The sequence below is a fragment of the Stereum hirsutum genome (genome assembly GCF_000264905.1).
Source record: "Stereum hirsutum FP-91666 SS1 unplaced genomic scaffold STEHIscaffold_16, whole genome shotgun sequence".
Classification (NCBI taxonomy): Eukaryota; Fungi; Basidiomycota; class Agaricomycetes; order Russulales; family Stereaceae; genus Stereum; species Stereum hirsutum.
In genome coordinates this window covers 1,107,507-1,130,822 of record NW_006763146.1, presented here as the reverse complement: position 1 = coordinate 1,130,822, position 23,316 = coordinate 1,107,507, and the positions used below count along the sequence as shown (strand labels likewise).

The following is a 23,316-nucleotide window of genomic DNA, read 5'->3' as shown; positions in this document are numbered from 1 at the left end:
AGGTTCTTGTGCGCAATACTAAACTTGAACGTCTTCAGGTCTCTTTTGTGCACTTTCATATCGGCACATATTACAGCTTTGATAAATAAGTTACAGCTCTTTTTATATACATGAAATCAACTCATACAAATATTTTCTCGTTTTTAGGATGATGTGAACTCCTCCTGGACATTGTTTTTGATGTCGGGAACGCTGAGTGCGACCACCGCCACTTCGCCATTTCGCATGGCTACACAATATTTCCTCCACTTTCCCCTGATGAGCTCTTGTGGTAACTTAGCCTGAACTTTGGTGTTATTCTACATGTCTTGGGCCTCTCGGTTGCTGCTTCTACTCAGTGTTTTATTTCTTGTGGTCAACAAACTCGTCGACCTTGATCTCACCCTCGCCAGCTTGTACTACATCGGCAACTTCCATTCTCTGACTCCGACACTCCGCTCCTTGTTGCGTCCTTATCGTCGTGGCAATTTTTGTCCCCATCGTTCTGTCTCCCGCAGTACACCTGGCCTATCATGCCCAAAGATACCTCAAAGACACCTACTAGCAACTCTCGCTCCAGAGGTGTTCTACCCTCGCCTCTGGCAGCACCTCATCTTCGTGCTCCTTTGAGGAGGCCGCGCCAGAGCATGCCTGCTATAGGCCAGAGAGCTCCAGCTAGTCCGTCTCTGGTTCAGAAGCCATACGCAAAGGACGACATTGTTACGGTCACAACGAAACCCAAGCCATGGTTTCATGATGAGAAGAGTGCAGCCGAGGTATACGATGAGTGGGCTGTAGAGCAGTGGTTGAACTCACCGGCGAGGAAGGGAAAGTACACGGTTGCACCCCATAAGGACCCTGACCTCAACGCGCTCAACTTTGACGAAACGTATCCTGTGAACGCAGAAGAATATTGGGCCAATCCGAACGCGTAAGTCCCTGTCTTGATCCACTTTTTTGTGTCCAACTTTCTTGCCTACGTTTTTTTTGCGCTTAATCTAGAATGGTTTACTTATCATCGCGGTTTACAAGGCCTGAACTAGACAACCGAGTCCGGACGACGAAGTTCAAAGAGTACTACGACTTCGTCCGCACAAGCAGCCGGAACTTTGAGCATTATTGGGAGAAGATGCGTCCCCGTCGCAAGGTCGGAGCAGCACGATTAGAGGAATTAAAGGCGATCCGCCTTCGTGAGTGGAACGGTGAACGCTGGTATGTAGTGTTTCTCTCTGGTTCTTAGGCTATTGTGTTACTCATGTACGTTCCTGTGTCCTCTCCACAGTATTTATGATCCGCCCAAGATTGCGATGAAGGAAGCTTTCGTCACTTTGCAAGATGATATCGACCCGATGATGGAGCTCGAAAACCATTTGCTTGTGGCACAACTAGTCGGACTCCGGCACACCCATCCTTCTTCATTCGCTGGTAACGACCCCTCGAAGCGACGTACGAAGTTCCCAAAGATGAAAGGCCCCCAAGAACTCTACGACGACATCTGTAAGAAGCACGCCGATATGGTCGAGAGGGTGGAGAAGTTCACCGAAGTCTGCAGCCTGAAGGACAGGGGCCTGCACTTGCAGCTGTGTCGTCAGGTCGCAGGGTACCACCAGCTCATTGACCTTCTTCAGCAAGGCATGGCAGCGTTTTGGGCAGCGGCTGAGGATCACATCCTCATTTTTGATGACAAGAGAAGGTATGTAACTGAGTTTCATGGCCTTCAAAGTCTCCTAACCCGCTATTTTTACAGTATGAACACACGCGAGTTTCATAGGGTGTACCCGAAGTTGGGTATGTTTATATAGGAATGCCTTGTGGCAAGTTTATGTCTGCGGTTCTTCCCTCTTTCTTTTTTTATCTCTGCTTTGACGGTTTGGTCCAGTAATAGAGGACAATTATGATTTATTCTTATGTGTGCACACATCAGCAGCAACCCGAACACCTTGGAGGCTCTTATTCCTGCAGGGCCACTAAGTGGCACCGCTGACTAATATAATCCGGCGCGGCCGGATACCGGTCGCGCTGGCTTCAATTTTCGTTATCTTCCCTTGCTTTTCCCCCTTGACCCCCGCGTCGTCTCTGAACCTCACCAAATACTCTGCAAATCATCGCGGTGAGTCCCTCAATATCTCCTCTGTTTTTTCTTCTTCTTTCGAAGCACCCTATAAGCCGTCGTGAATGAGGCTTCCCAGGCTCCGACGCGACGGCGAGTTCATCAAATGTTACGGCATTCGCTTAGGCTCACCTTGTTCATCGTTCTTCGCGGTGAGCGCCCCACTGACAATATCTGATTCTCTTTGCAGCCCCGTGGGCTTTTCGAACATCATTTTCACGGTGCGTTCGATACATCTTACTTTCTCTCCTTGCCAGGCTAGTGTTTTTGGTGCGAACCGTCGTGAATGAGGCTACCTGGCTCCGACACGACGGCAAGCCCATCACATTGCCGCTTCACTTTTGTTCTTGGTGCAAACCGTCGTGAATGAGGCTACCTGGCTCCGACACGACGGCAAGCCCATCACATTTCCACTTCACTTTTCTTTCCGACATTCCAAAAGACGGTTTCTTACTTATTTCTTTTTTTCGGGAAGGATGAAACCTTACTTCCTGCGCCCCCGAGCACCTGCTCATGCTGGCCAGCAGTTCGGACCCCCGCCTGTACTTCTGCGAACGAGCTTTGACTACCAAGCCGCTTGGAGGCATGCCCATCAGCGCGATGACATGGAGGGTGAGAGGGAGGCCAGCGAAGACCCCAATGACCTCCGATCTGAGCCTGCAGATGACATCGACGAGGACGACCTCCCCGATTTCGACCCGCCGCAAAGCCCATTCGCAACCCCGCCGGCTAGCCCTCTTCTCGACGCCACCACCGACACCCAGTTGGATGAAGACCTCTCCGATCTCGAAGACGACGACACTGTTGAACCCGATGTTCAGTCTCTCTTTGCCGGCCGGATCCTCTTACCGACATCATTCTCCGGCTCCCAGTTCAACCACGTTACCCTACCCTCGCCAAACACATCTCCCCCTTCCTCTGTACCGCCCGACTCGCGGTCCAGACTTCAAGATGAAGGCTCGTCGATTCCGTCGAAGCGTGCGCGTAGCCCCAGCGCAAGGGCTGCTAATCGAGCAAGAAAGGACAAGAAGAAGAGAGAGGATATTGCAGAGAGGAGAAGGGAGGGTGGGTTGCCTATTCATGGTGAGGCTTTCATTGGTCGGCACGCAGAGTCCCATTTCGTGTCCGGAGACTTCAGCGTCATGGACTTTGGCGCGGTCAGCGGAGGCGATACCGGCAAAATTGGAGGTTCAGCGAAGAAGGGGAAGGGGTGTTCGAAGAATAAGGTGAAGGCCGATGTGTCTGTCACCTTGGCGAGCGCAGCCAAGAAGCGTTATTCGTATTTTGCTTTCGATGGAATGTGCGTTTCTTTTTCTCTCCTTCTTTCTTCTTTCGGCTGGCTAACACACACTTCAAGTACAACTACGCAAATTCTTGACTCCTCGAAAAAGATTGCGATCGTTTGTGGCGGCAAACCGGTCGATCCTGCCAATCAGGACCCGTCGAAGACGTGGGACGCGGGCCACAAGCGTCTGGCGGAATTCCTCGAGGATATTCGCCAGCGGTATGGTTCCACCTTCTCTTCGAAGGAGAAAGAGAATCGCCGTGGTCCATATTATTCCAAGAGTATCGGTATCACGCGTGGCAGTGGGGCGAAGGTGCGTCCCTTTCTCGTTCTGTCGATTTCGCTTTCCTCGGCTCATTCCAAGTCTTCCAGACTCCTCTCACTCTGAGCCACAAGTCGTCACAGATGCCCATGGTCGACGAGTTGTTGAGCAACCACGACATTCACCGCATCGTGGCCTTTCAAAATGGTGAGTACTCTTCCTTTTCCTTCACACTCAATCATGTGTCTAACGCAGGGTTGCAGAGCTGTTGGCCGCACACTATCCCCTCATCTATCACGAACTCAAGACAAACATGGACGCGATTTGCAAGAATCAACCGGAGCTCAAGATGAACTTCCCCGGTCGTAGCGTCTACCCCGCCTGTGGTTTGAATCTCGGCCCATCCACAGTAACGAAGTTCCACACCGACCCCGGCAATTGCCCTCGCGTCCCCTGTGAAATTACCTCGGCTGGTAACTTCGACCCCGACAAGGGCGGGCATCTTGTCCTGGAGGACCTCAAGCTCGTCATTCGGTTTCCTCCTGGATCAACGATAGTTCTTTCCTCCGCCAGCATCCGGCACTGCAACATCCCGATTCGTGAGGGGGAGTCTCGTTACAGCATCACGCAGTTCTGCCCAGGTGGGCTCTATCGGTGGGTCCGTCATGGTTTCGTACCGGCGTGTACACTCTCGGAGGATCAGCGAAGGGAACTTGACGGAGATGCTGAGCTTCGGTGGAAGGAGGGCTGGGATCTTCTTTCCACACCGGAGACTTTGCTGGATGATCGAAGGTGGTTGGTCGAGCAAGAGCAGGCGCAGGTGGCGGAACTTGTGAAGGACTCGGTTTAAACGTAGCACAATCATATTTTTTTCTGTCTTGTTCGTCTGTGTGTCCATCCTAAAGATACAGTCGTGTATCTAAATATTCAGCTACTGGTTTATTTAAATATGCGTCTACTGGTATTTATTATGGTGCCACTCATCCATCCCCAAAGACTGTCAAGGTATTTGAAAAGCCCAGGATTTGAGAGCCCGACTCCGATGCGTGCTACCTCTGCCTGCTGTTTAGTCAGCCCAAACCACCTCCTTGTGCTGTCCATCGTTCGCTGCTCCATGGATCCTCCCTCCCAGAACGTGAATATCTCGGTCCTTCCTCCGAAGAAGAAAGGCAAGCGAAATTACGCGTCGAAGGAGGCAGCTAAAAAATCTACCAAGGAGTTGCACGAGGGTATTGATAAGATCAGGGACCTGGTGCAGCTAGAGACCGCTGCACTTGCAGAACGTCTAGGGATGTGAGTTACTTTAATATTTTATAATAATAGGTACAACTCACGAAGTATGAGGTTCTAAAGAAATGAGATACATGTCAAGCGCTTGGTCACCGATGGATATCAGAAGAAGACACGCGCTCCGAACGCGTTCAACGCGAAGGTCCATGCCCTTAGCAAAGCAGCGAAAGAGAATGGTGAGTTTCTGTGCTCAATGTGGTGTCTATATTGAGCTTGCTGATACGAAGACATACCTGTAGGCCAAGTTCTAGGACGTGACGCGCTCGCGGCACTCGCGAAAGAAGCTGCAGCGCAAATGGACACCGAAGAGCAGGATGAAGAAGAACGAGAGGCTGAGCTGGAAGCGCTCAAGAAGCATCGTGATGCGCTTGCAAAACCTCGGGTGAAGTGGGTGAGCGAGAATCAGGTTCAGGCTGATATACAACATACCTTCGAGACTGTGGATAGGGAGGTACGTCTTGCACCGCTTAAATCTAGAAATTGAAGATACATTTACTGTACTTCAATCTTAGCTTTCAGGGTGTTTCGAGAGGGCTGAAATGGAATACGCCGTTGTGGTCTGCAAACGTATCGCTATGGATAACTTCCCCGCGTTGGTTAGTGCCTCTCCTGCTATGCGTCAGGCCATGCTTGCTGTCACCAAGGGTACCTTCGACAAGCTCGTCTTGAAGGCCGAAGGTTTCATCATATCTGGAGTAGAAGGTACGTACCTTTCCGAGGACAACCATAAACAAACTGTTTTGATCATATCTTGCGTAGGTGCATTGGCAGCAACCGGTGCGGACGGAAAGAAGGCGGCTTACAAGTCACAAATCGTTTGTACGATTCGTGACCTGTTCAGTGAGTAATCCATTGGCGAGCCTCTGTGTATACAACACTCATTTATTACCCAGGAGTCCTTTGGCTCCAGAAGAATCCCGACAAATCTAGCGAGGACGCACCAACACAGATAGCGTACAAGAAGTATCGGCAATTTCGCGCAGAACACGGTCTCGAGCTCGTCGGTTATCCTCTCGACCAGAGGACTGAGAGTGGCGATCTCATCAATCCCAACCAGTTCCGCCACATCGACGAGTACAAGAACCTGCATTACGATGTAACGCATGGTAGAGTTCACTGGAGGGAGCTGTCTGATGTTGAGTGGAAGGCGGCACAAGACGAGATGCGTGTGAGTGGTGTTTCAGCTCAGACGAAGAAGGCGAGGAAGAAAGCGAATGAAGCTGTAAAGGAGGCTGCGAACAAGAGTGCGGGGTCGTCAAAGTCGAGGTCAAAGAAGAGGAAGACGCCGACTAGCCAAGAGACAGTTCCCGATGAGCATATGGGCGAGGGAATTACTTCGAGTGGATAGAGTAGTCTAGAATACTGCTTTCCTCCCGTAAAAATATATCTATGGGTTGTAGTCCCAGAGTGATAGCCTGGAATTGGACCACACGACGAGGCAATTAGCCCACTGGTGGCTCGATGTCTCGTGTGGCACTGTGGCCCAGAGCACTTACACCCACTGATGGATCTACATGTCATTGAGAGGTTAAAGACACACACAGATGCAGCCAACTCTCTAGATTTGTTGCATGATGTACTTCCAGAGTGTTTGACTAGTCGGAGGTTGCAAAGAGAGCCCTCGCACACAGGGTACACGCCACTTGAACACCACAGTACAGCGGGGTTGGCGAGTGACAACAACACATCAGTGCATGCGGACAGTACAAAATCCAGAGAAACAAGATGTATTAATATACTCGACAAGAGGCCTACAAGAGATTATGCTACATAGACGCGAAAGGCAGAGGGAGCGGAGGGTGTGTGGCGCATCGTGAACGGCGGCGCAGAGCGAGTTGTCTGGCGGGCAGCCGGCGGCAGAGGCTCGAGGGACAAGGTCTTGCGTCAAGGGCCCAGGCTGAGGGAGGGGGAAGTCGGAGGGAGGGGCGTCGGGATCTTTCCGATGATGACGACGGAGGAGGTCCCGAGGCAGTGAGCTGGTAGTGAAGAAGAGGAAGGGATACGAAGGCGAGGTCGAAGGCGAAGATCCGGCCCGATCCAAGCCTTGTTAGACTCGGGCGCCATGACATGCCACCCGAGTCTAACTAGGCTTCTTATCAGTGTCATCCAGGTGGACATAGATAAATGGGCTGAAGATATGGACGGGGTTTGCATTAGTCTCCCACAGTCAGACCTAAGGACGGGAAGACAGTCGTTCCCTTGAGATAAGATTCGATGATTCCATTGTAGCTTCGCGACAAGTGATCGAACTCAGGACACTCCAAAAATATTGGATATACTCAGTCTGATATACGATGTATGGTCGTTAAAGAAGCAGCAATACATTGGATGATCCTCAGCCATCAGTTGGTTGAGGTGGAGGTTAAGCAAAATCCAGTTATGGACGGAAGCAGACGGAAGCAAAGTTTGACGTGGCAGCCCTAGGTTAGGGTATTATGTCAGACACGCGTTGGGTCGCGACTCGCGACGCGTCTCAACTCTCAATTTCCACTTTCTCTGCTCACTTCATTACAACAACAAAATATATCTCCAATCGTTATCAAACAGGTAACATGGCTCTAATGTATGGGAAGGAGAAGGAGGACAATGATCTCGGTCAGCTCATTGTAATGGTATCTTTAATATTTCCATCTGACTTCACCGCGTCTTTCAGACACGAATGTTGACCCCGGCTTCTGCAAATGGTTCTCCACCCTTCCTCCAAAATCACCAGAGACTGACGGCACAGTACGCCTGTTCGCGCGAAACAACGGAGAATTTTATACCGCGCACGGTGCCGACGCGCTCTACATTGCGCAGCATGTCTTTCATACAAACTCCGTGCTCAAGTATCTCGGCGCAGGAGGACGAACGGGTGGACTGCCTAGCGTAAACCTTAGGGACAGTGTGGCAAAAACATTCTTGAGAGATGCTTTGACGATCAAGCAGCTCAAAGTAGAGATATGGATGCCAGAGGGGACAGGAAAGAAGGTATCGAAGTTCAGACTAGACAAAGAGGTGTGCATGGTATCGTTTCAGTCTCTATTCCCGACGTGCTCAAAATATGGCTGGAAAGGCTTCGCCAGGAAACTTACAGGCGGTAGAGGATCTGCTGTTTGTGGATACAGATGTGATGTCCGCACCTATGGTCATGGCTATCAAGCTAGCGTCAACTCCAGCCGTTCCAGGGGCTCCGAAGTCGAAGAGCAAGACTGTCGGTATTGCTTTTGCAGACTCAAGTGTCCGTCAGCTTGGCGTATCTGACTTTGTAGACAACGATCTATTCTCGAATACCGAGGTCCGTCTCATATACTATCATTATCCGAGTCGCGAGAGTGTTGATATGATTGTGTCTCTTGGACAGACCCTCGTCGTCCAGCTGGGCGTGAAGGAGGCTCTGGTCACCACCGGGACAGCGAGTGGCACGACGGACAGAGACTTCGACCTCAGAAAGCTGAAAGAAGTGTTGGATCGGTGTGGCGTAGTCATCACCGAGCGAAAACCAAGTCAGTATATCTATTCGTCATCTACGGACAGTAGAACTCTGAACTCAATATCTCACAAGGCGAATTCACCGCTAAGAATATTCAAGAAGACCTCACAAGACTTCTGACAAAACCAGACGCCGTTCCATCAGCCACGGGCGACGCATCTAGTTCCATTCGTGCGTCTCCTCTGCCAATATGTCGCACCACGATTGCCTCAGTTCACGCCTTTCTTCTACCTGTCCAGCCCAGCTCAGCCTTCCAACAGCGCCTGCAGCTCTGACCGCTCTTCTGACTTATCTGAACCTCCTTGCCGACACTTCAAACCATGGAGCATGGACTATCTATACGCACGATCTCGGCCAATATATGCGCCTAGACGCCAGTGCTCTCCGGGCTCTAAACCTCGTCGAAGTCGGTGGCGTGCGTACTTGCGCGGCTTTGGTCTCAGCTCGGTACTAATACGTGGCATATATAGGGCACGGCGACCAGGAATACGACTTTGCTGGGATTGTTGAATAAATGCAAGACGGCGCAAGGGACGAGGATGCTTGGAAGTTGGCTGAAGCAACCGCTTGTCAATCGCCACGAGATTCGTACGTGTCTTCAACATGTTCAATAACTGTTCTGCTCGTAAACCTTGCTGACCTCTTTGCGGACTCCCTGCCCCTGAACTTAGTGAAACGACAGGATCTTGTAGAGACCTTTGTCGATGACCTGAATGCGAGGCGTACACTCCAAGTAATCTTTTCGCCTACCCTGTCCCAAGCTCCTCGAAAGCTAATCAGCGGCATGGTACACCTCCCAGGATGACTTCATGAAACTCATGCCCGACATGCACCGTATTTGTAAACGGTTCCAAAAATCCGTGGCGTCCTTGGAGGACGTCGTGCGCGTTTATCAGGCTGTGCTGAAGGTATAATCGTCACGCTCTCATAGTCTTCCGTAATCTCGACTCATTATACGGCTTGGACATCCTACAGCTCAGTGGCTTGATAGAGAACCTGAAGGCGGTAGATTATAAATCTGACCGAAGTAGAGACCTCATCCAAGAGACCTACCTGGAACATTTCGAGGTACTGTCTTCCCTTTTCAACATAGTCACTGTCAACTGTTCCTTATTCACATCGCGCCAACCGCCTTTTTGAACTTCATCAATATAGAAACACGCCACCTCCCTGTCCAACTACGCCGACATGGTTGAACAGACGCTTGACCTCTCCCAACTCGAACAGCATAAATACGTCATCAAGCCAGATTACGACCAGAAACTCATGAACATCGCCTCCGCTTTGAAAGAGGCGCTCGAGGGTTTGGATCGGGAGCATAAAGAGGTCGGGAGGGACCTTGGTCTGGAGCTGGATAAGAAGTTGAGGTTGGAGAACACACAGACTTATGGGTATTGCTTCAGGTTGACTAAGAACGTGAGTTTGGTCATACCTGGTTTGAGTCTTTCCTGGTCCAGTTTGTTGACCGATTTTGTGTTGAATCGGCGTCAATGCTTGGCGTATACGCGGACTGGCTTTGAAGGACGCGAGGGCCATCAACGGAAAGCGGAAGTACATCGAACTAGGGACTGTCAAGGCCGGTGTACATTTCACAACAGCCACTCTCAAGGAACACGCGACCGACTATCAGGAGTCGACGGAGAGGTACTCGAGGACACAAAGCAGCCTCGTGAAAGAGGTCGTCAGCATTGCCGGTAGGTTCAGTTGCACCTTTATAATCTTTCACTGAGCCGAAGTCGGGACCATAGCGACTTATGCACCGGTATTGGAGGCCCTGAATGGCGTGCTAGCGCATTTAGACGTTATCTTGAGGTATGGCATCGCTCCCCTGTCCCCGTAGGTATTGAGCTCGAATGCTGAAACGTCTTCTGCGCTAGCTTCGCACAAGTCGCCGCCAACGCTCCAGAAGCATATGTCAAGCCTACTATTGTCGACATGGGTGAATATATATGCCATCTCTTTCTATATGTCTTCACGGTACTGACATTGGGATGCCCAGGAACCGGAGACCTTATCCTGAAGGAAGCCCGCCATCCTTGTTTAGAAGTCCAAGACGACATGAGTTTTATACCGAACGATGTCGAGATGATCAAGAGTAGGTGTCTTATCATTCACATTAGTGCTGACTAGGAGCTAACTCCGAAAATTGACGTGTAGATGAGAGCGAGTTCCAGATCATCAGTAAGTTTATCCTTTTTTTTGTCACGACCACAATTTAATTCGTCTACGACAAACAGCCGGACCAAACATGGGTGGCAAAAGTACATACATTCGCCAGGTAGTGTAATTTCTCTCGCCCATCTCCACTTTACTGAACATCCGCAATCAAGATCGGCGTCATCGCCCTCATGGCCCAAACCGGCTCCTTCGTTCCTTGTTCAGAAGCCCAAATCCCGATCTTCGACTCTATTCTTTGTCGTGTGGGGGCAGGAGACAGTCAGCTCAAGGGAATTTCGACATTCATGGCGGAGATGTTGGAGACCGCTACCATTCTGAAGGTGCGGAGAAGTTGTTGTGACTTTTTGAGAGTGTGCTATAGCGACTGACCATTGCTTGAATAGTCTGCGTCAAAGGATTCCTTAATCATCATCGACGAGCTGGGAAGGGGTGAGACACACTTCTTCCGTAACAATTTATTTGGCCTTCATCTGATCATCTTCGGCGTAGGAACCTCGACATACGATGGCTTTGGTCTTGCGTGGGCTATTTCAGAGTACGTTTTTGAGCCTTATTTTCCCCCACTGCTTGGCGGCTCAAGTTACTGATAAATCGTCAACAGACATATAGCTTCACAGATCCACGCCTTCTGCCTCTTCGCTACCCACTTCCACGAATTGACGGCACTTGATCAAGAGCTTTCGCACGTCAAGAATTTGCACGTAGTGGCGCACGTTTCTAAAGCCGATGAGACGTCGAAGTCGAAGGAAAGAGATATCACCCTGCTGTACAAGGTCGAGCCTGGTACGTATTCTGTGTCACCTTTCGATATGCAGGGGAATATAGGTAGCTGACCGGTGTCTGACTTGTAGGCGTCTGCGATCAGAGCTTTGGTATACATGTGGCCGAACTTGCGAACTTCCCAGAGTCCGTGGTCAGGGTGAGTCTCAAATGTTTTCGATTATTTTCCCCAATTTATACGGTACTGACGTCTCAACTATAGCTGGCCAAGCGGAAAGCCGACGAACTCGAAGACTTCAACACCGACGACGCCTCAAATTCAGAGGCAGACCTCCCACCAGAAGTCACGGAAGAAGGCATCAAGATCGTCGAGGAGATGCTCAAAACCTGGGCCTCACGAACATCCGTATACCCTGCACAGCTCGATGACGGAGACATTGTGATGGATGACGCAGAGATGTCGCCGGAAAAGCAAGTCGAGGAGTTGCGAGAATGTATGAAGGAATTCGCGCCACGGATTGAGGGTAACGCGTGGGTGCAGAAGTTGTTGGCTACTCTATAAGTGGAGAACTCGATTCAATCGCCTCTAGCCGTCGTCGCTGGGACGGTGTATAGTACGTCGCTCGCTTTTTAATTCCTGTATTATACTTGCACGCTTTCGTATTGCTTTCTTGAACTCGCGACTCCGCGTATTGTGCATTGTGGCCCTGGCGCTTGTCGATTGCTGGCTCTATTACCTTCGATCCGGAGTACCCCCAAAACTGACAGATCATACGATACGGCTCATCACAAACGGATTGAGGAGTTTAATATCGTTACTGCGAAGCAACCTGTCGTGGACATCCTCGAGCACGACACGGAAGTCTGCGAATAACCACAAACCAACTCTAAGGTAACCCGTTGATACTCACGCCCACCAAAACAGTCGTCACGCATAGCGGCGTTGTATTCGGTATGGAACCAGCTCACATAGCATCGACGTTCCAAGGCTACTCCCTCGCGCGACGTATGAGTTTTACCGGAACAGGTCCCACACCCAGGCTCATCGTTGTTACCTCCGTCATCACTCGCTTTCTCCATTGAGCACGAGACTCTCCTTTATTGAGAACAACATCCACCTTCCACTCCCGTAGAAGTTGAGCTAAGAAGCAGACCGCCTCTGTAAGCGCAAAGCGCCGTCCAATGCCTGCGTGAGAGTAAGAAAATAGACTAAGAAGATGCACAATCCACGTACATGCGCGAGGACCGAATGAGAACATGGACATATCGTTCTCCTTCGCGTTATACCATCTGTGTGGACGAAATTCTTCTGGATCTGGGAAGTGGCGAGGATTGTAATCTTCGTAGAAAGTCAAACCTCCGTCCAGGCCTGTGGAGAACTTTGGAATACACTTACGCATGCCTACAACATCTATCACCAAACGAGTGCCTTTGCTGAGTGGTAGTGGGATTTCTTCGCCTTGCTTATTCGTGGTCGTCAAAACAAGGTCCTCGGTGGTGTCTCGTATCATCATAAAGCCAGCAGCTGATGCTTCGCAGTTAGTTTCAGCTCTCATTGAAGGATTTAACAGGCTTACGAAAGAGTCTAGCTGCCTCAAGAAAACAGGCTTGAACCTTTACGAGGCTAGACATGCTGGTGAAGTTCTTGGAAAGGATGATCATTCACGATTAAATGCGACATCGTGGCAGGAACGCTCACAAGCTCGGGGTCCACAGTGACTGCATTGACGATCTCTTGGTATACTTCTTCCTGTATGTCCTGATATAGAGCCAGAAAGCCGATGGTCGCATCGAGTGTGCGCGCGGTGGTCTCTGAAGGACGTGTGAGCTTGTACTTGTGACTGATACACAAAGGGGGTCACCATGTCCAGCGAACATCATGAGAAAGGTGTTTCCGGCCTTCAGAGCACAGTTAACCGCGTGTGAGGCTTCTCAAAGAAAGACGGCTCACCAGTTCGTCGTCTGTCATGGCCAGCCTCCCTTCTGTTTCACTTGCTTCAAGCATACGCCTGAAGACGTCTTGAAAGGTTTCGTCACCCTTGATGATACCGTCAGATAATTCCTGCCGACGAGTATGTATCAACGATTTGATAAAGCGCCCAAAAGTAGTGTATGCTGTTTCGACTTCGTGTAGTCTGAACAAAAGGATGAGTCAACGCAGGAAGGATGATAAAACACACACTCTGACCTTCTGATTGGGAGCCCATACATCCACCGAGGAGTTACGAGACGTATGATTGAAGAGTTCGACACAATCATGAGCGCCTCAGCAAAGGTCATCTCTCCACTCGCACTCGTGAGCTCCTTCCAGGGCAAAGGGTTTCCGAACCCACACCTGGATATGATAACCAGCGCGAACTGTAGACGAATCAGAGAGCCAACCAATAAAACAGTGGTAGAAGAAATACCTTGTTTGTGATATCGTTCACTGCAGGAAGCATGATCTCATCCTTTCCCTCCCATTCATACGCATCAATCTCTCGGAATGCTCGAAGAGTTTCATTCCAAACATAGGAATACCTAATATATAACAGATTAGGTGTAATCGGTTGACTAAAAGGAAGAACAACGGACGTGTTTGCGGTGAAGGAAGGAGCCATGATGCTGCGGTGCCTCCGCCACACCTCCCCGTTTGCAGCGAATATATTAGGCCCCCAAAGGCTGAGGACGAAGATCCATCTCAGCCAGTATACACCGACATGAAGAACATAAGCTACACACAGAACAATTTGAGACGTATCCAATGGTTTCTCGAATTGCCCCTTCGTAGCGACAACTTGTTTGGCAACTTCTATGGAGCAGGTGTAGATCGAGGGACGGCCGAAGAGATAAGCCAGAACTGAGATTGTTTCTACGCCTGCACGCTCGTATACTGAAGAGCAGGTTAAATGGGTGTGAGCTGATCAAGTCAAAAACCATACCAGTATTTCTCCATCGCCACTGCCAGCTCAGACCTGGATTCCATCTCACCGTAGGGAGCAGCGCTCCGAAGGGCGAGATGGGGGTAAACAACGACCTCAGTCCCGGGAGATATCCCATTTTCTAGTAATGTTACATTCAGCGTTGCAGTGTCGTCCTAGAGAAGAAAGCCGTACCTTCTTATCATCCCAATACTTGACCAAACGTGATACGAGTAAGACAGTGAGAGTTGCGGTAGCGACACTCCAACTCATGAGAGAGGACATCTGCGAAAGTTATCACGAACGAATGTCGTCGCGGCTGCTACAAGCACTGAAGCCGCACGTTGATAGAGTCGTACGATGTTCAATGTCACGGAGCTTTTCAGTGTGAAAAGGAAGCTCAAGGCACTCGAAGTCGAATCGCCCAGTCGCCCCCGTCTTCGAGGTTTAAGTGAGGGATCCTTTCATAGCATACGGAAAGTCTCTACATCCTATATCAGTGAGAATCGAAGGGGAATATGATGGAGCCCCGATGCTTCTCTACACCCTTCAGTGTGTTCACGGTACCGTCGGGTATCATGATGAGTTTCGAAACTGTTAGAATTTTGGGGTCCGGGTAGGAGGGTGATTGATGGTGGGAGAAGAGTGGTGGCCCGAGCAGGCGGTCGCCGAAAACAAAAGCAGATGGCACCCGGGTAACGGCAGTACCGAACTGACGGCGCTCCATTTTCTCGGTTCTGTGTCTGCCTCCTTACTCTCAATAACCTTTTTTCCCCTTCCTTCGAGCGCTCAACTGACGTCTATATGTGGACCCCCACCCACTGCCCGCAGACGAGTCCCCCTAGTGAAATTGAGTACTTTCTCGGCCGTGGACTCCCTGTTTCTCTTCCTTCGGTCTCGCCGAGATGCAGCTCTCAGGGCAGCTGAGCAATATATTAATGATTACTTCAACGGCGGCAAGTCAACACTGTAAAATTCCTAGACTGACCAGGAGCACGACACAATTTTTTTCATGCCACAAAGCACTATCTGCTGTTCTAGTCATATATCAATCGGCTGTCTCCAGTTGAGCAATGAGCTTTCAGAATACAGTAGTGATTGAAGTCGAGAGGAAAATAGAAGAGAAAGAAGAACGCACCTCTGGATTGCGCAAGTGTCGAATAATATCATCGAGCGTTCTCTTGCCCCGAAGCAACCAAATTATCTGATCAATCCGCTCCGCATCTTCTTGTGTTTCTGCCTTATCCCTCAGCCCCTCCGCCATCTCCGCCAACGCAACCCGATCTCCCTGATAATCCTGCACCCTGTTACCCCCATCTATTAGCCGTACCTTTTCGCACTCGTCCACCACTATATTTCGTGCACAAATATCCCCATGCTCAGCATGCTCCGAATGCTCCAAACCTCCTTCCTCGCGACCCAACGGTGCCTCAAGCATACCGACGGGGATAGAATGGATCTCCCTCAACCCTTCCAACGCACCCAGGAGGTACCACCACCGAACCATCGATAATTTATCCAGAGATCTCCCTCCATATGGGCTAAGAAAACCTCGCATACGGCCGTGTTCATCCACGACATATGCCAGGACGGGGAGAAAGTGCTCGCTTTTGCGCAAACAGCGAAGCAACGTGATCTCCCGGTGAAATCGAGCAACCTCTCCCCAACCCATCATGATCTGCTTGAACACGACGCCTTGCCGGTCTCCCCACGTGCACGTCTCTGTAGACCGAAAGAGGTACTGCCTGTTTCGAAGCTCGTGGTAGATGACGGTAGGGATGGATGTGGCAGGCGGGGGCGGTGCTAATCCATAAATTGGAATGCCACTGCGCTCGATCGGGTTCAAGCGATAGGTGGAAATCTGTTCGTCGAGAGAGACGTGTATCTCATTGAAGTCATCGCGACCACGGTGACCGCTCTTGCGGAGGATGTCAAGCCAGTAAGGATCCTCCAAGATCTCATCCGCATTTTCGGTTTCTAGATCAGGTGGTTCTCGGTCAGAAATGATCTTGTACCAGCGACGAAAGCGGATGTCGAAGATCGTCGCCATAGAGGGCGGGCCCATCCCTTGCAGCGAGCCAACGGTATGTAGACAGATCTCGTCTTCGTCCCAAACATGGGCAGCAAGTTCATCACCGGTCAAGATTGGGAGTGGGAGAGGATATGCAAGGGGTAGAGAATGCTGTGTAACTCCAGGAGAGCCTAGAGTGTTATCATTGAGGCTGGTCGCAAACGACAGCGGAGGGGTTTTCAATTCCTGAGGCATAGCAGTTGCATATAGTAGCGAGCAAGTAGCGAGTCGGAGTTGGCCATGTGAAGACAATCCCGTGCATTTATGGGTATTTTCGTGCTATGCAGTTATCATTAATCACTACATTGTTTGAGGAAACATTTTCATGGCCGCCTGGCGAAATGGCATCGCGTCTGACTACGACTTGCTGTGTTATCAGGAGATTGCAGGTTCGACCCCTGCGGTGGTCACGTCATGGATATATCTGAGGATATCTTCGTTTTTTTTCTGTTGGTCTCTCTCTTTGGATTTTCAGTTATCTTGGACGCAAGCTGATGCAAAGGATAAGACACAACCACTAGAATCGCCGCGCTACGCCTGAGTCATGATCATAATTTTTACTTATCCAAATCTCAACGCCCAAGACGAAACCGGCGACGACTCTGGACACTACCTGTGATCAGAACATTTCCGTACCCTTACAAAAAGTACAACAATAAACAACCCTGTCAACTCAAGCTAAATCGCCCAGCTCGTACGCCACTATTCCTTCTTCTCTGCCATCTCTGACAGCCAAACTTTCCCCCTCTATTTTCTCGGCATTTACGCTAGCCGCTTCCTTCCCCACACTACTGGTTGCTACCCGTGACAATGTCTCCCTGCTCCAAGCCGTGTCCGAACTCGCTCTATAAACGTCCCCCTGCTTCGGAATCTCCAGCGTATACACCTCATCTCCATCTCTCACCACACCGTCGTTGTCTTCACTGATGACCGGGGCGACTCTAGACGTGATGGTTGAAGTCATAAAGGTGCCTCGGGACGGGGGAGCGAACGATATCCGCGTCGTCGTGCGGGGGATAGTCTTTACCGGACCGTCGCTATTGACCACATATTGATCGTTTCGAGGGGCTCGGAGCTGCATCATGATGAGGCAGAATGTGACGCCCTGTTGTGTGTTAGATAGAGATGGATGATGAGTGAGTCAGTGATGTGGCTTATGTTTTCTGATTCGTGGTTCAGATTCGGGGATGTATGAGACAGGAATGGAAGGAAAGATGGACAGAGCGAACGCATCAACGAGGGATCAGCACGGGAGTCACAGGCAAAAGATGCGAACTTCAGATGACACTGACAGGTCGAGCGGCAATGTTAAGTGATGATTGTAGCAAGGGAGCAGTGGCGCATCAGATTGCACATTGACATGAAACACCGCAGGTGTGCCAAACAAGGAACGAGAGGTCGTGAGAATAAGAATGAGAATGAGACGTACGACGAGAGGGGTGACACTATCGAGCGGGACGCATTGCAGGAGCGTGCCTGCGAGGTAAGTGACGAGGAACGCAAGGATGCCGAAAGTATACAGAGCGCCGCTCTGGACGACGGCGAAGATGACGCGCGAGGCGAGGCTGCCAGCGATGGGGTTCGACTGCGATATGCGGCTACTTCTGTAGACGTTCCAGGAGATGGCGGCTGTGGTCAAATGTCTGATTAGTGGGTGGTTGCGGGAAAGGAAGAAGAGGGACGAAGTAAACTTGCATGTGCAGTATATGGTGGTGATGAGCGTGCAGACGTAGCTGAGGATGATCGCAGGGTTCAGAGGGACATCGTTCGGGTTTTGGTTCTTAACGAGACTGCATTGAATAATAGAGATAGTCCCACCGACTGATAGATCACAAGGTCAGCCGAAGAACGTATATCGAGAAAGAAATAACGGATGGGCGTACTCATCGTTGGCGGGATAGACAAGACGGGAACGATGATGGCGCGCCAGTTTTTGCCACATACAATATAGCATCGCCAAAGCTGACACATACATTTACGGCGTAAGATACGAGAACAAGAAGAGATGACGACTGGCACGGACCAGAATTCCGTCACCGAGTGAAGTTTGAATCAGATATATGGAGTTCTTGGCCAAAAACAGAGGATCGGAGAGCGACTGGTAGTACTTCGATGCAGCGTCGTGTCCATGATATTTGAGCACAGAGAACGTGTTGATGGCTTTGACGACGTCGACAACAAAATGCTAGCAGAAGGTTGGTGAACCGAAAGTATGATTAGTCTACCGAAGAGTTCTGCAAGATGCGAGGACGAGGTACCCCTGTGGCGAGCGCTAGCATGAGAACAGCAACGGGAAGAAGAGCGACCCCAACGTGTTTCCCCCCATTCTTTCGTTTGTCCAGGAGGGTATTAATCACGAATACCTCCAAAGTGAGAAGGCTTCCTGCAAGCCCATAATGACATGTTCGAGTGGGTTCGACAATACGGATGGATGAGAATGCAGATGCATACCGTATATCAGCATCTCGACAGAGAGGGATAATAATGCCGCATCTTCAATTGAAACAGCCATGATAAAGGACTCGGACTCGCCGCCAGCGGGGAATAAACAGTGGAACGATCGGGGAAACTTGGTGAAGGCAGAAAGAGGGATGCCTATCCATTTTTGTAGCCCGGCGAGTTATATAGCACAGTTGCGAGCAAACGCGGCCGATGCGCTGACGGTTACCTGCGCCAGTTAAGTATATCGTCGGTACAAAGAGGAGCGGCGCGCTGTGGCGCTGTCAAACGCGGCCTAGTTTAGGTTTTCTCATGAAGTTCCATCAGAGCAAGATTGAAGATCCCCATGGACCTGTTCGGAGTTTAAGTTGTTTTTTATGGAACAAGAACTGGCACCAAGCTATATAATAGGGGAGCATTCAAGAGACGCGAATAATGCTAGCTGTAGGGTCCGTGGAAAGAACTCGATGTACGCCACAAGGGATTCAAAGAAGCCGGAGGAGAAGGTCTGAATCAAAATGAAATTGACGATCAAACACGGAGTGACGGAGGTCGTCAGGCAATCGTCAGGAGGATGGACACTTTAGTGGACAATTATACCCATTTTCAGCCTAGTCTGCGTCAAAGATGTTGCAATCTACCCACAATGCTCGCTTTTAGGGTCAGAAGCGTAGGAAAACATAAGGGCTGCTATGACCGTGGAGAAGCAGTGAAGCCAGCAGGAAACAACAGAACTTCTCGTCTCACGACGCCCACACTCTTTGCCACGGACTCTCTTCTCCCTCAACCCTCTTCCAACTATTATCTCTTTAAATATGCTCGCGCCTTTGCTCACCATCGCCACTCTTTTTGCCGCCGCTCCCGCCGCTGTGCGCGCTTCCGCTTGTGTGGCATTCGACATTAACTGGAACCTTCTCGCGTTCGGTCTCGATGGGAAAGACTGGGATGCTAGTACACAGGATCAATGGGGTAGCGGTATGTCGGATTTTTCTGTTCTGAGCATCTTGTTCGTGCTCATGAAGGTTGAATTTGTAGGGACTGCGAGTGACATCACCGCTACTGGACGTCCGTAAGTACCGCAGTTCCGTTTCTTCACAGCGTAGTCCAAGGAACGCTCTTCTTTTACCTTCGGAGGACTTTGGATTTCCTTGGGAGTCAGCAAGGATTTAGTGGAAGGGTCGACGCGATGTCGCGCTGCATTCCTCGCTCGACGTGCCACGCCTAACCTGCACCTTGTTCGGTTGCATCTGTGCTATTTTCAACTACGGGCTGACGAGACCGTGTTTTTCTAGTCCATTTGACGGTACCAACACTACCTGCTACCTCTCCCAGGTAAGGTCATATCTTGTCCATACCAATGTTCAATTAATTTGACCACACGAATTATAGTTTTATAACGCCATCTACTTCCTGAACGCCGACAAGTCCAACCCTTCCGACGTCTACATCTATGACGCCACCGCCAAATCGTGGTCTGCCCAGACCACCACCGCCGGTTCATTCGATTTCACCAACTTCCAAGCCGTCCTTGACCACGACACCAATGTCATCTGTACGCAGACCTTAACTCATTCCGTCCTCAAGTTTTCCCAATAATTCTGATCGCGTCTTCGAATCCTATTTTTAGATGCCGTGTCGAAGGGCGAGCTATTCGACCTCGACATGAGTTCTCTGACTGCTGCTACTGGCTCTGCTCTCAGCTGGAATGACGTCGAGGCTACGCCTTACGGAAGCGACTACGCCCCCGTCATGGCCCTCGCCCAAAACCATATCCACTTCATTGATGTCTCCGGTGTCTCCGCCGGCTCTGCCGACATCTTCGTCATTCACTGTCCGTATTCCTTCAATAATTCGTTGTCAACTTCTCACTCATATCTTCATTTTATTAGTCTCCTACTTCCAACCCGAGGCTCAGTCGTACCCTGCATCCAGCGGCGACAGCTTCCCCGCCACCCACGGAAAGGCCACCTCCCTTTTCCAAGCGTCCGGCGTACGTTGTACCATCTTATCTTTATATGAACATCCATACTCACCGTACACCCTTCCCTCCAGGTCCAACAAGAATTCGTCTTCATCCCCGACGACGGTTCCGCAACCTACGTCATCAACGTCGAAACCAACTCCACCCAAGTCCTCGCCGGGCCCAGCACCAAAGACGCCTCCGCATTCTACTTCGGCGGCCTCTCCTCCATCGTCCAACTCGACTCCACCGGTGCCGTCTCCTACCTCCCGTACAACCAGAACGACACCACCGCGAACGCCGCGGCTGCATGGACCAAGGTCTCCGCTATCGAGAGCGCTGCACCCCCCAGCTCGAGCTCTGCTAGTGCGTCTGGGTCTGCGAGCGCGACGGGGAGTAAGAGCGGGAGCTCGACGGGGACGATATCCGGGGCGACGTCGAGCTCGACGTCGAGTGGGAGTACGAGTGCGGCTGTGGCGGTGGGTGCGTCGAGGGCTGTCGTTGGCGCTGTGGCGGGTGCGGTGATGATGGGCTTTGCGGCCCTGTTGCTGTAAAGCGCCTCAATGGATGGAGCTTTTTTGTGGATCCGATACCTAGTTCTCTGTGTCGTCGACTCGTTTCTGTTTTCCCGTTCTGCAGCATGGCATAGTACATCATTACCCCCTCCCCACACGCTAACTTACCCATCATACTTACCATTACCATCATCCTCCCGGCTCGTTTCTAGTTTCATGACGAGTCGCCGTTCCGATCCGTGTGCTGATTGGTGGTTACTACATACGCCAAGGTACACACGAGCGCTGCATACATATTTACGATTCGAGCGGACCCTGACTCTGATTTCGTACATACTTATGGACTCTTTTTTTTCGGGATTTGTCTCTGCTTTGCTTTGTTTTTTCCCGTCGTTTTGGCGGACATACTACTTACACCGATATCACAATGGCATACTATACCTCAGGATGGACTCGAAGAGACCGAACCCAACAGCTTGGGCTTCAGGGATCCACATCGACACTGAACGCCTGGAGATTGAAACTTGTGTGGTGAACGAGTGACGAACGTCAACGCTTCAAAATGCAGATAAAATCACATTGTGCTACAAGAAATGACTACCACAGCACATGCAAGTGCCAGGTATCAGAATTCTAACGTATGTATGTATATGTCCGCGTGGTTGATTATGCTCTCATGCAACAAGTCCGAGATGAACCGGTCCGTCGAAGCTGGAGCAAGGGAGCAAATGTTATGCAGTAAGAAGTGGAAGAAAAAAAAATAACCGAACAATAGTCGCGAAAAATGAGGCAACAGAAAAACGAAGAGCGAGGGAACTACACACAAAGCCGCCCAAACCACCCAGACCACAAGCAAGCTCACAGCTACAGCGCCTCGATCCTCTTCCTCTTCTCTTCCGCCTGCTCCCTAAACTCCCTAATCCGCCTCTCCCCCTCCCTCTTCAAGTCCTCATACTGCGTCTCGATCTCATGCCTCAACCACTGCTCGACCGTCATCGCCCGCTCTTCCTCCGTCAACTCCTTTTCCCTCGACGCTATCGCCATATCCACGTCGAAGGGGTCAGAGTTCCCGTTCGCGACAGTTGGGGAGCTCGGATGGTCGCGAGAAGAGGAGGGGACTAGGCGAGGAGGTGTTGAAGGAGGAACGGAAACAGAGTGGGGTTTTGTGGCGGTGGCGCTAGGTTGTCGCTGAACATCCTCTGGCGGGGGAGACGGAGGTAGGGTGCGTTGAGGTTGGGTAGTGCGGGACGTATCTGCGGAATGGCCATTCGGCTGTCGTGAAGCCTTCGATTTCTTCGACGACTCGTCTCGGTCTTGACGTGACTTCGAACGCGGAGGAGCCTCACTATCAACGTCCATGTCTTCGTCTTTCGACAGAGCTCGGTGATCGACCGACGCAGGTGGACGTCCTGAAGACTCCGGCTTTGCCTTCGACTTCCCGCTCTTCTTTGACTTGACTTTCGGTGGTCGCTCAATATCTTCAACGGGCGTATCTATAATCCGAGAACTCGACGCAGGGTTCTGTGGCACCTGCTGCTGTGGTGCCGCAGATGCTCTCTTCTTCGTCTGTGGTTCAATAGGTTGCGGAGCATGATCGATGTCCATGTCATCTTGGATATCGTCTCCAAGACTATGGTATGTCTGAGACTCGGACGACGAGCGCGGTCTTGACATCGGGGAAGCAGGACGCTTGGATGACTTAGATGGTCTCGGGACATCGAGACGAGAACGTTCGGCATCGGAGGGTGGTGCGGGTGCACGAGTATGCGAGGACGATGAGGCAGGGTCAGGCGCCGGTCTTTTGGCCGGGACGCTGGCACCAGAGGGCTTTTTGGTCCTCACGGGCGGAGGTGGTGACGGAGCGTGGGGCTCATCGTCCATGGCATCGTCCTCGTCTGGAAAGTTTCCTGGTGAGTATCGTTGAATGACGGACAAGGAAGGAAAGCAAAGGGAGCTCACCAGAGATAGTAGACTGTTGAGAGTGTTGAGAGGTTATTTGAGCTTTGACTGTGCCGTTCGTCTTGGGAGCCTTCTCGACCTTCGGCTTTGGAAGTGGCGGTGGCGCAACATACTCCTCAACCTCTTCGTTGTCATCAAATCCGGATGGTTCCAGAGTAGGAGGAGGACTACGTGCG

The 23,316-nt window shown here is 50.9% G+C and overlaps 7 protein-coding genes and 1 non-coding gene across 8 annotated transcripts; 6 read left to right on the top strand and 2 right to left on the bottom strand.

The window, feature by feature from the left end:
- Positions 1 to 491: 491 nt before the first annotated feature.
- Positions 492 to 1,846, top strand: STEHIDRAFT_124897 (uncharacterized protein). Its single transcript, XM_007308974.1, has 4 exons — positions 492 to 910; positions 1,012 to 1,191; positions 1,262 to 1,672; positions 1,727 to 1,846. Exons 1-4 carry the CDS (start codon positions 513 to 515, stop codon positions 1,779 to 1,781), a joined length of 1,044 nt encoding a protein of 347 aa, XP_007309036.1. The 5' UTR covers positions 492 to 512; the 3' UTR covers positions 1,782 to 1,846.
- A 1,115-nt stretch (positions 1,847 to 2,961) lies between these two features.
- Positions 2,962 to 4,486, top strand: STEHIDRAFT_103598 (uncharacterized protein; the record flags this gene model as incomplete). Its single annotated transcript, XM_007308973.1, has 4 exons — positions 2,962 to 3,389; positions 3,447 to 3,687; positions 3,747 to 3,843; positions 3,900 to 4,486. Exons 1-4 carry the CDS (start codon positions 3,232 to 3,234, stop codon positions 4,484 to 4,486), a joined length of 1,083 nt encoding a protein of 360 aa, XP_007309035.1. The 5' UTR covers positions 2,962 to 3,231.
- Positions 4,487 to 4,737: 251 nt separating this feature from the next.
- STEHIDRAFT_171670 (uncharacterized protein) lies at positions 4,738 to 6,342 on the top strand. The gene is made up of 6 exons (XM_007308972.1): positions 4,738 to 4,929; positions 4,990 to 5,102; positions 5,166 to 5,377; positions 5,439 to 5,628; positions 5,686 to 5,766; positions 5,820 to 6,342. The coding sequence occupies exons 1-6, from the start codon at positions 4,751 to 4,753 to the stop codon at positions 6,272 to 6,274; spliced, it is 1,230 nt and encodes a 409-aa protein (XP_007309034.1). The 5' UTR covers positions 4,738 to 4,750; the 3' UTR covers positions 6,275 to 6,342.
- A 1,145-nt stretch (positions 6,343 to 7,487) lies between these two features.
- STEHIDRAFT_65505 (DNA mismatch repair protein) lies at positions 7,488 to 11,858 on the top strand (the record flags this gene model as incomplete). Its single annotated transcript, XM_007308675.1, has 23 exons — positions 7,488 to 7,521; positions 7,580 to 7,923; positions 7,982 to 8,203; positions 8,270 to 8,411; positions 8,471 to 8,569; positions 8,638 to 8,804; positions 8,869 to 8,986; positions 9,070 to 9,131; positions 9,199 to 9,306; positions 9,374 to 9,466; positions 9,554 to 9,814; positions 9,921 to 10,092; positions 10,147 to 10,210; positions 10,276 to 10,337; positions 10,398 to 10,493; positions 10,556 to 10,579; positions 10,636 to 10,679; positions 10,729 to 10,896; positions 10,960 to 11,005; positions 11,066 to 11,111; positions 11,178 to 11,359; positions 11,428 to 11,495; positions 11,559 to 11,858. The coding sequence occupies 23 exons, from the start codon at positions 7,488 to 7,490 to the stop codon at positions 11,856 to 11,858; spliced, it is 2,922 nt and encodes a 973-aa protein (XP_007308737.1).
- Positions 11,859 to 12,285: 427 nt separating this feature from the next.
- STEHIDRAFT_103593 (cytochrome P450) lies at positions 12,286 to 14,484 on the bottom strand (the record flags this gene model as incomplete). The annotated part of the gene is made up of 13 exons (XM_007308971.1): positions 14,392 to 14,484; positions 14,218 to 14,337; positions 14,018 to 14,168; positions 13,871 to 13,957; positions 13,705 to 13,816; positions 13,485 to 13,654; positions 13,248 to 13,431; positions 13,159 to 13,195; positions 12,996 to 13,108; positions 12,874 to 12,940; positions 12,693 to 12,821; positions 12,531 to 12,635; positions 12,286 to 12,482 (listed from the first exon to the last, which is right to left on the bottom strand). Exons 2-13 carry the CDS (start codon positions 14,333 to 14,335, stop codon positions 12,286 to 12,288), a joined length of 1,470 nt encoding a protein of 489 aa, XP_007309033.1. The 5' UTR covers positions 14,336 to 14,337; positions 14,392 to 14,484.
- Positions 14,485 to 16,594: 2,110 nt separating this feature from the next.
- On the top strand, positions 16,595 to 16,677 carry STEHIDRAFT_t240. Its single transcript has one exon. It is a non-coding gene; the product is annotated as a tRNA-Arg (tRNA).
- A 263-nt stretch (positions 16,678 to 16,940) lies between these two features.
- Positions 16,941 to 18,779, bottom strand: STEHIDRAFT_161435 (uncharacterized protein; the record flags this gene model as incomplete). The annotated part of the gene is made up of 6 exons (XM_007308970.1): positions 16,941 to 17,372; positions 17,697 to 18,088; positions 18,151 to 18,229; positions 18,291 to 18,452; positions 18,526 to 18,650; positions 18,719 to 18,779. The coding sequence occupies 6 exons, from the start codon at positions 18,777 to 18,779 to the stop codon at positions 16,941 to 16,943; spliced, it is 1,251 nt and encodes a 416-aa protein (XP_007309032.1).
- A 742-nt stretch (positions 18,780 to 19,521) lies between these two features.
- STEHIDRAFT_141989 (uncharacterized protein) lies at positions 19,522 to 21,617 on the top strand (the record flags this gene model as incomplete). The annotated part of the gene is made up of 7 exons (XM_007308969.1): positions 19,522 to 19,681; positions 19,742 to 19,775; positions 19,999 to 20,038; positions 20,096 to 20,258; positions 20,334 to 20,537; positions 20,596 to 20,696; positions 20,759 to 21,617. The coding sequence occupies 7 exons, from the start codon at positions 19,522 to 19,524 to the stop codon at positions 21,218 to 21,220; spliced, it is 1,164 nt and encodes a 387-aa protein (XP_007309031.1). The 3' UTR covers positions 21,221 to 21,617.
- Positions 21,618 to 23,316: the final 1,699 nt, after the last annotated feature.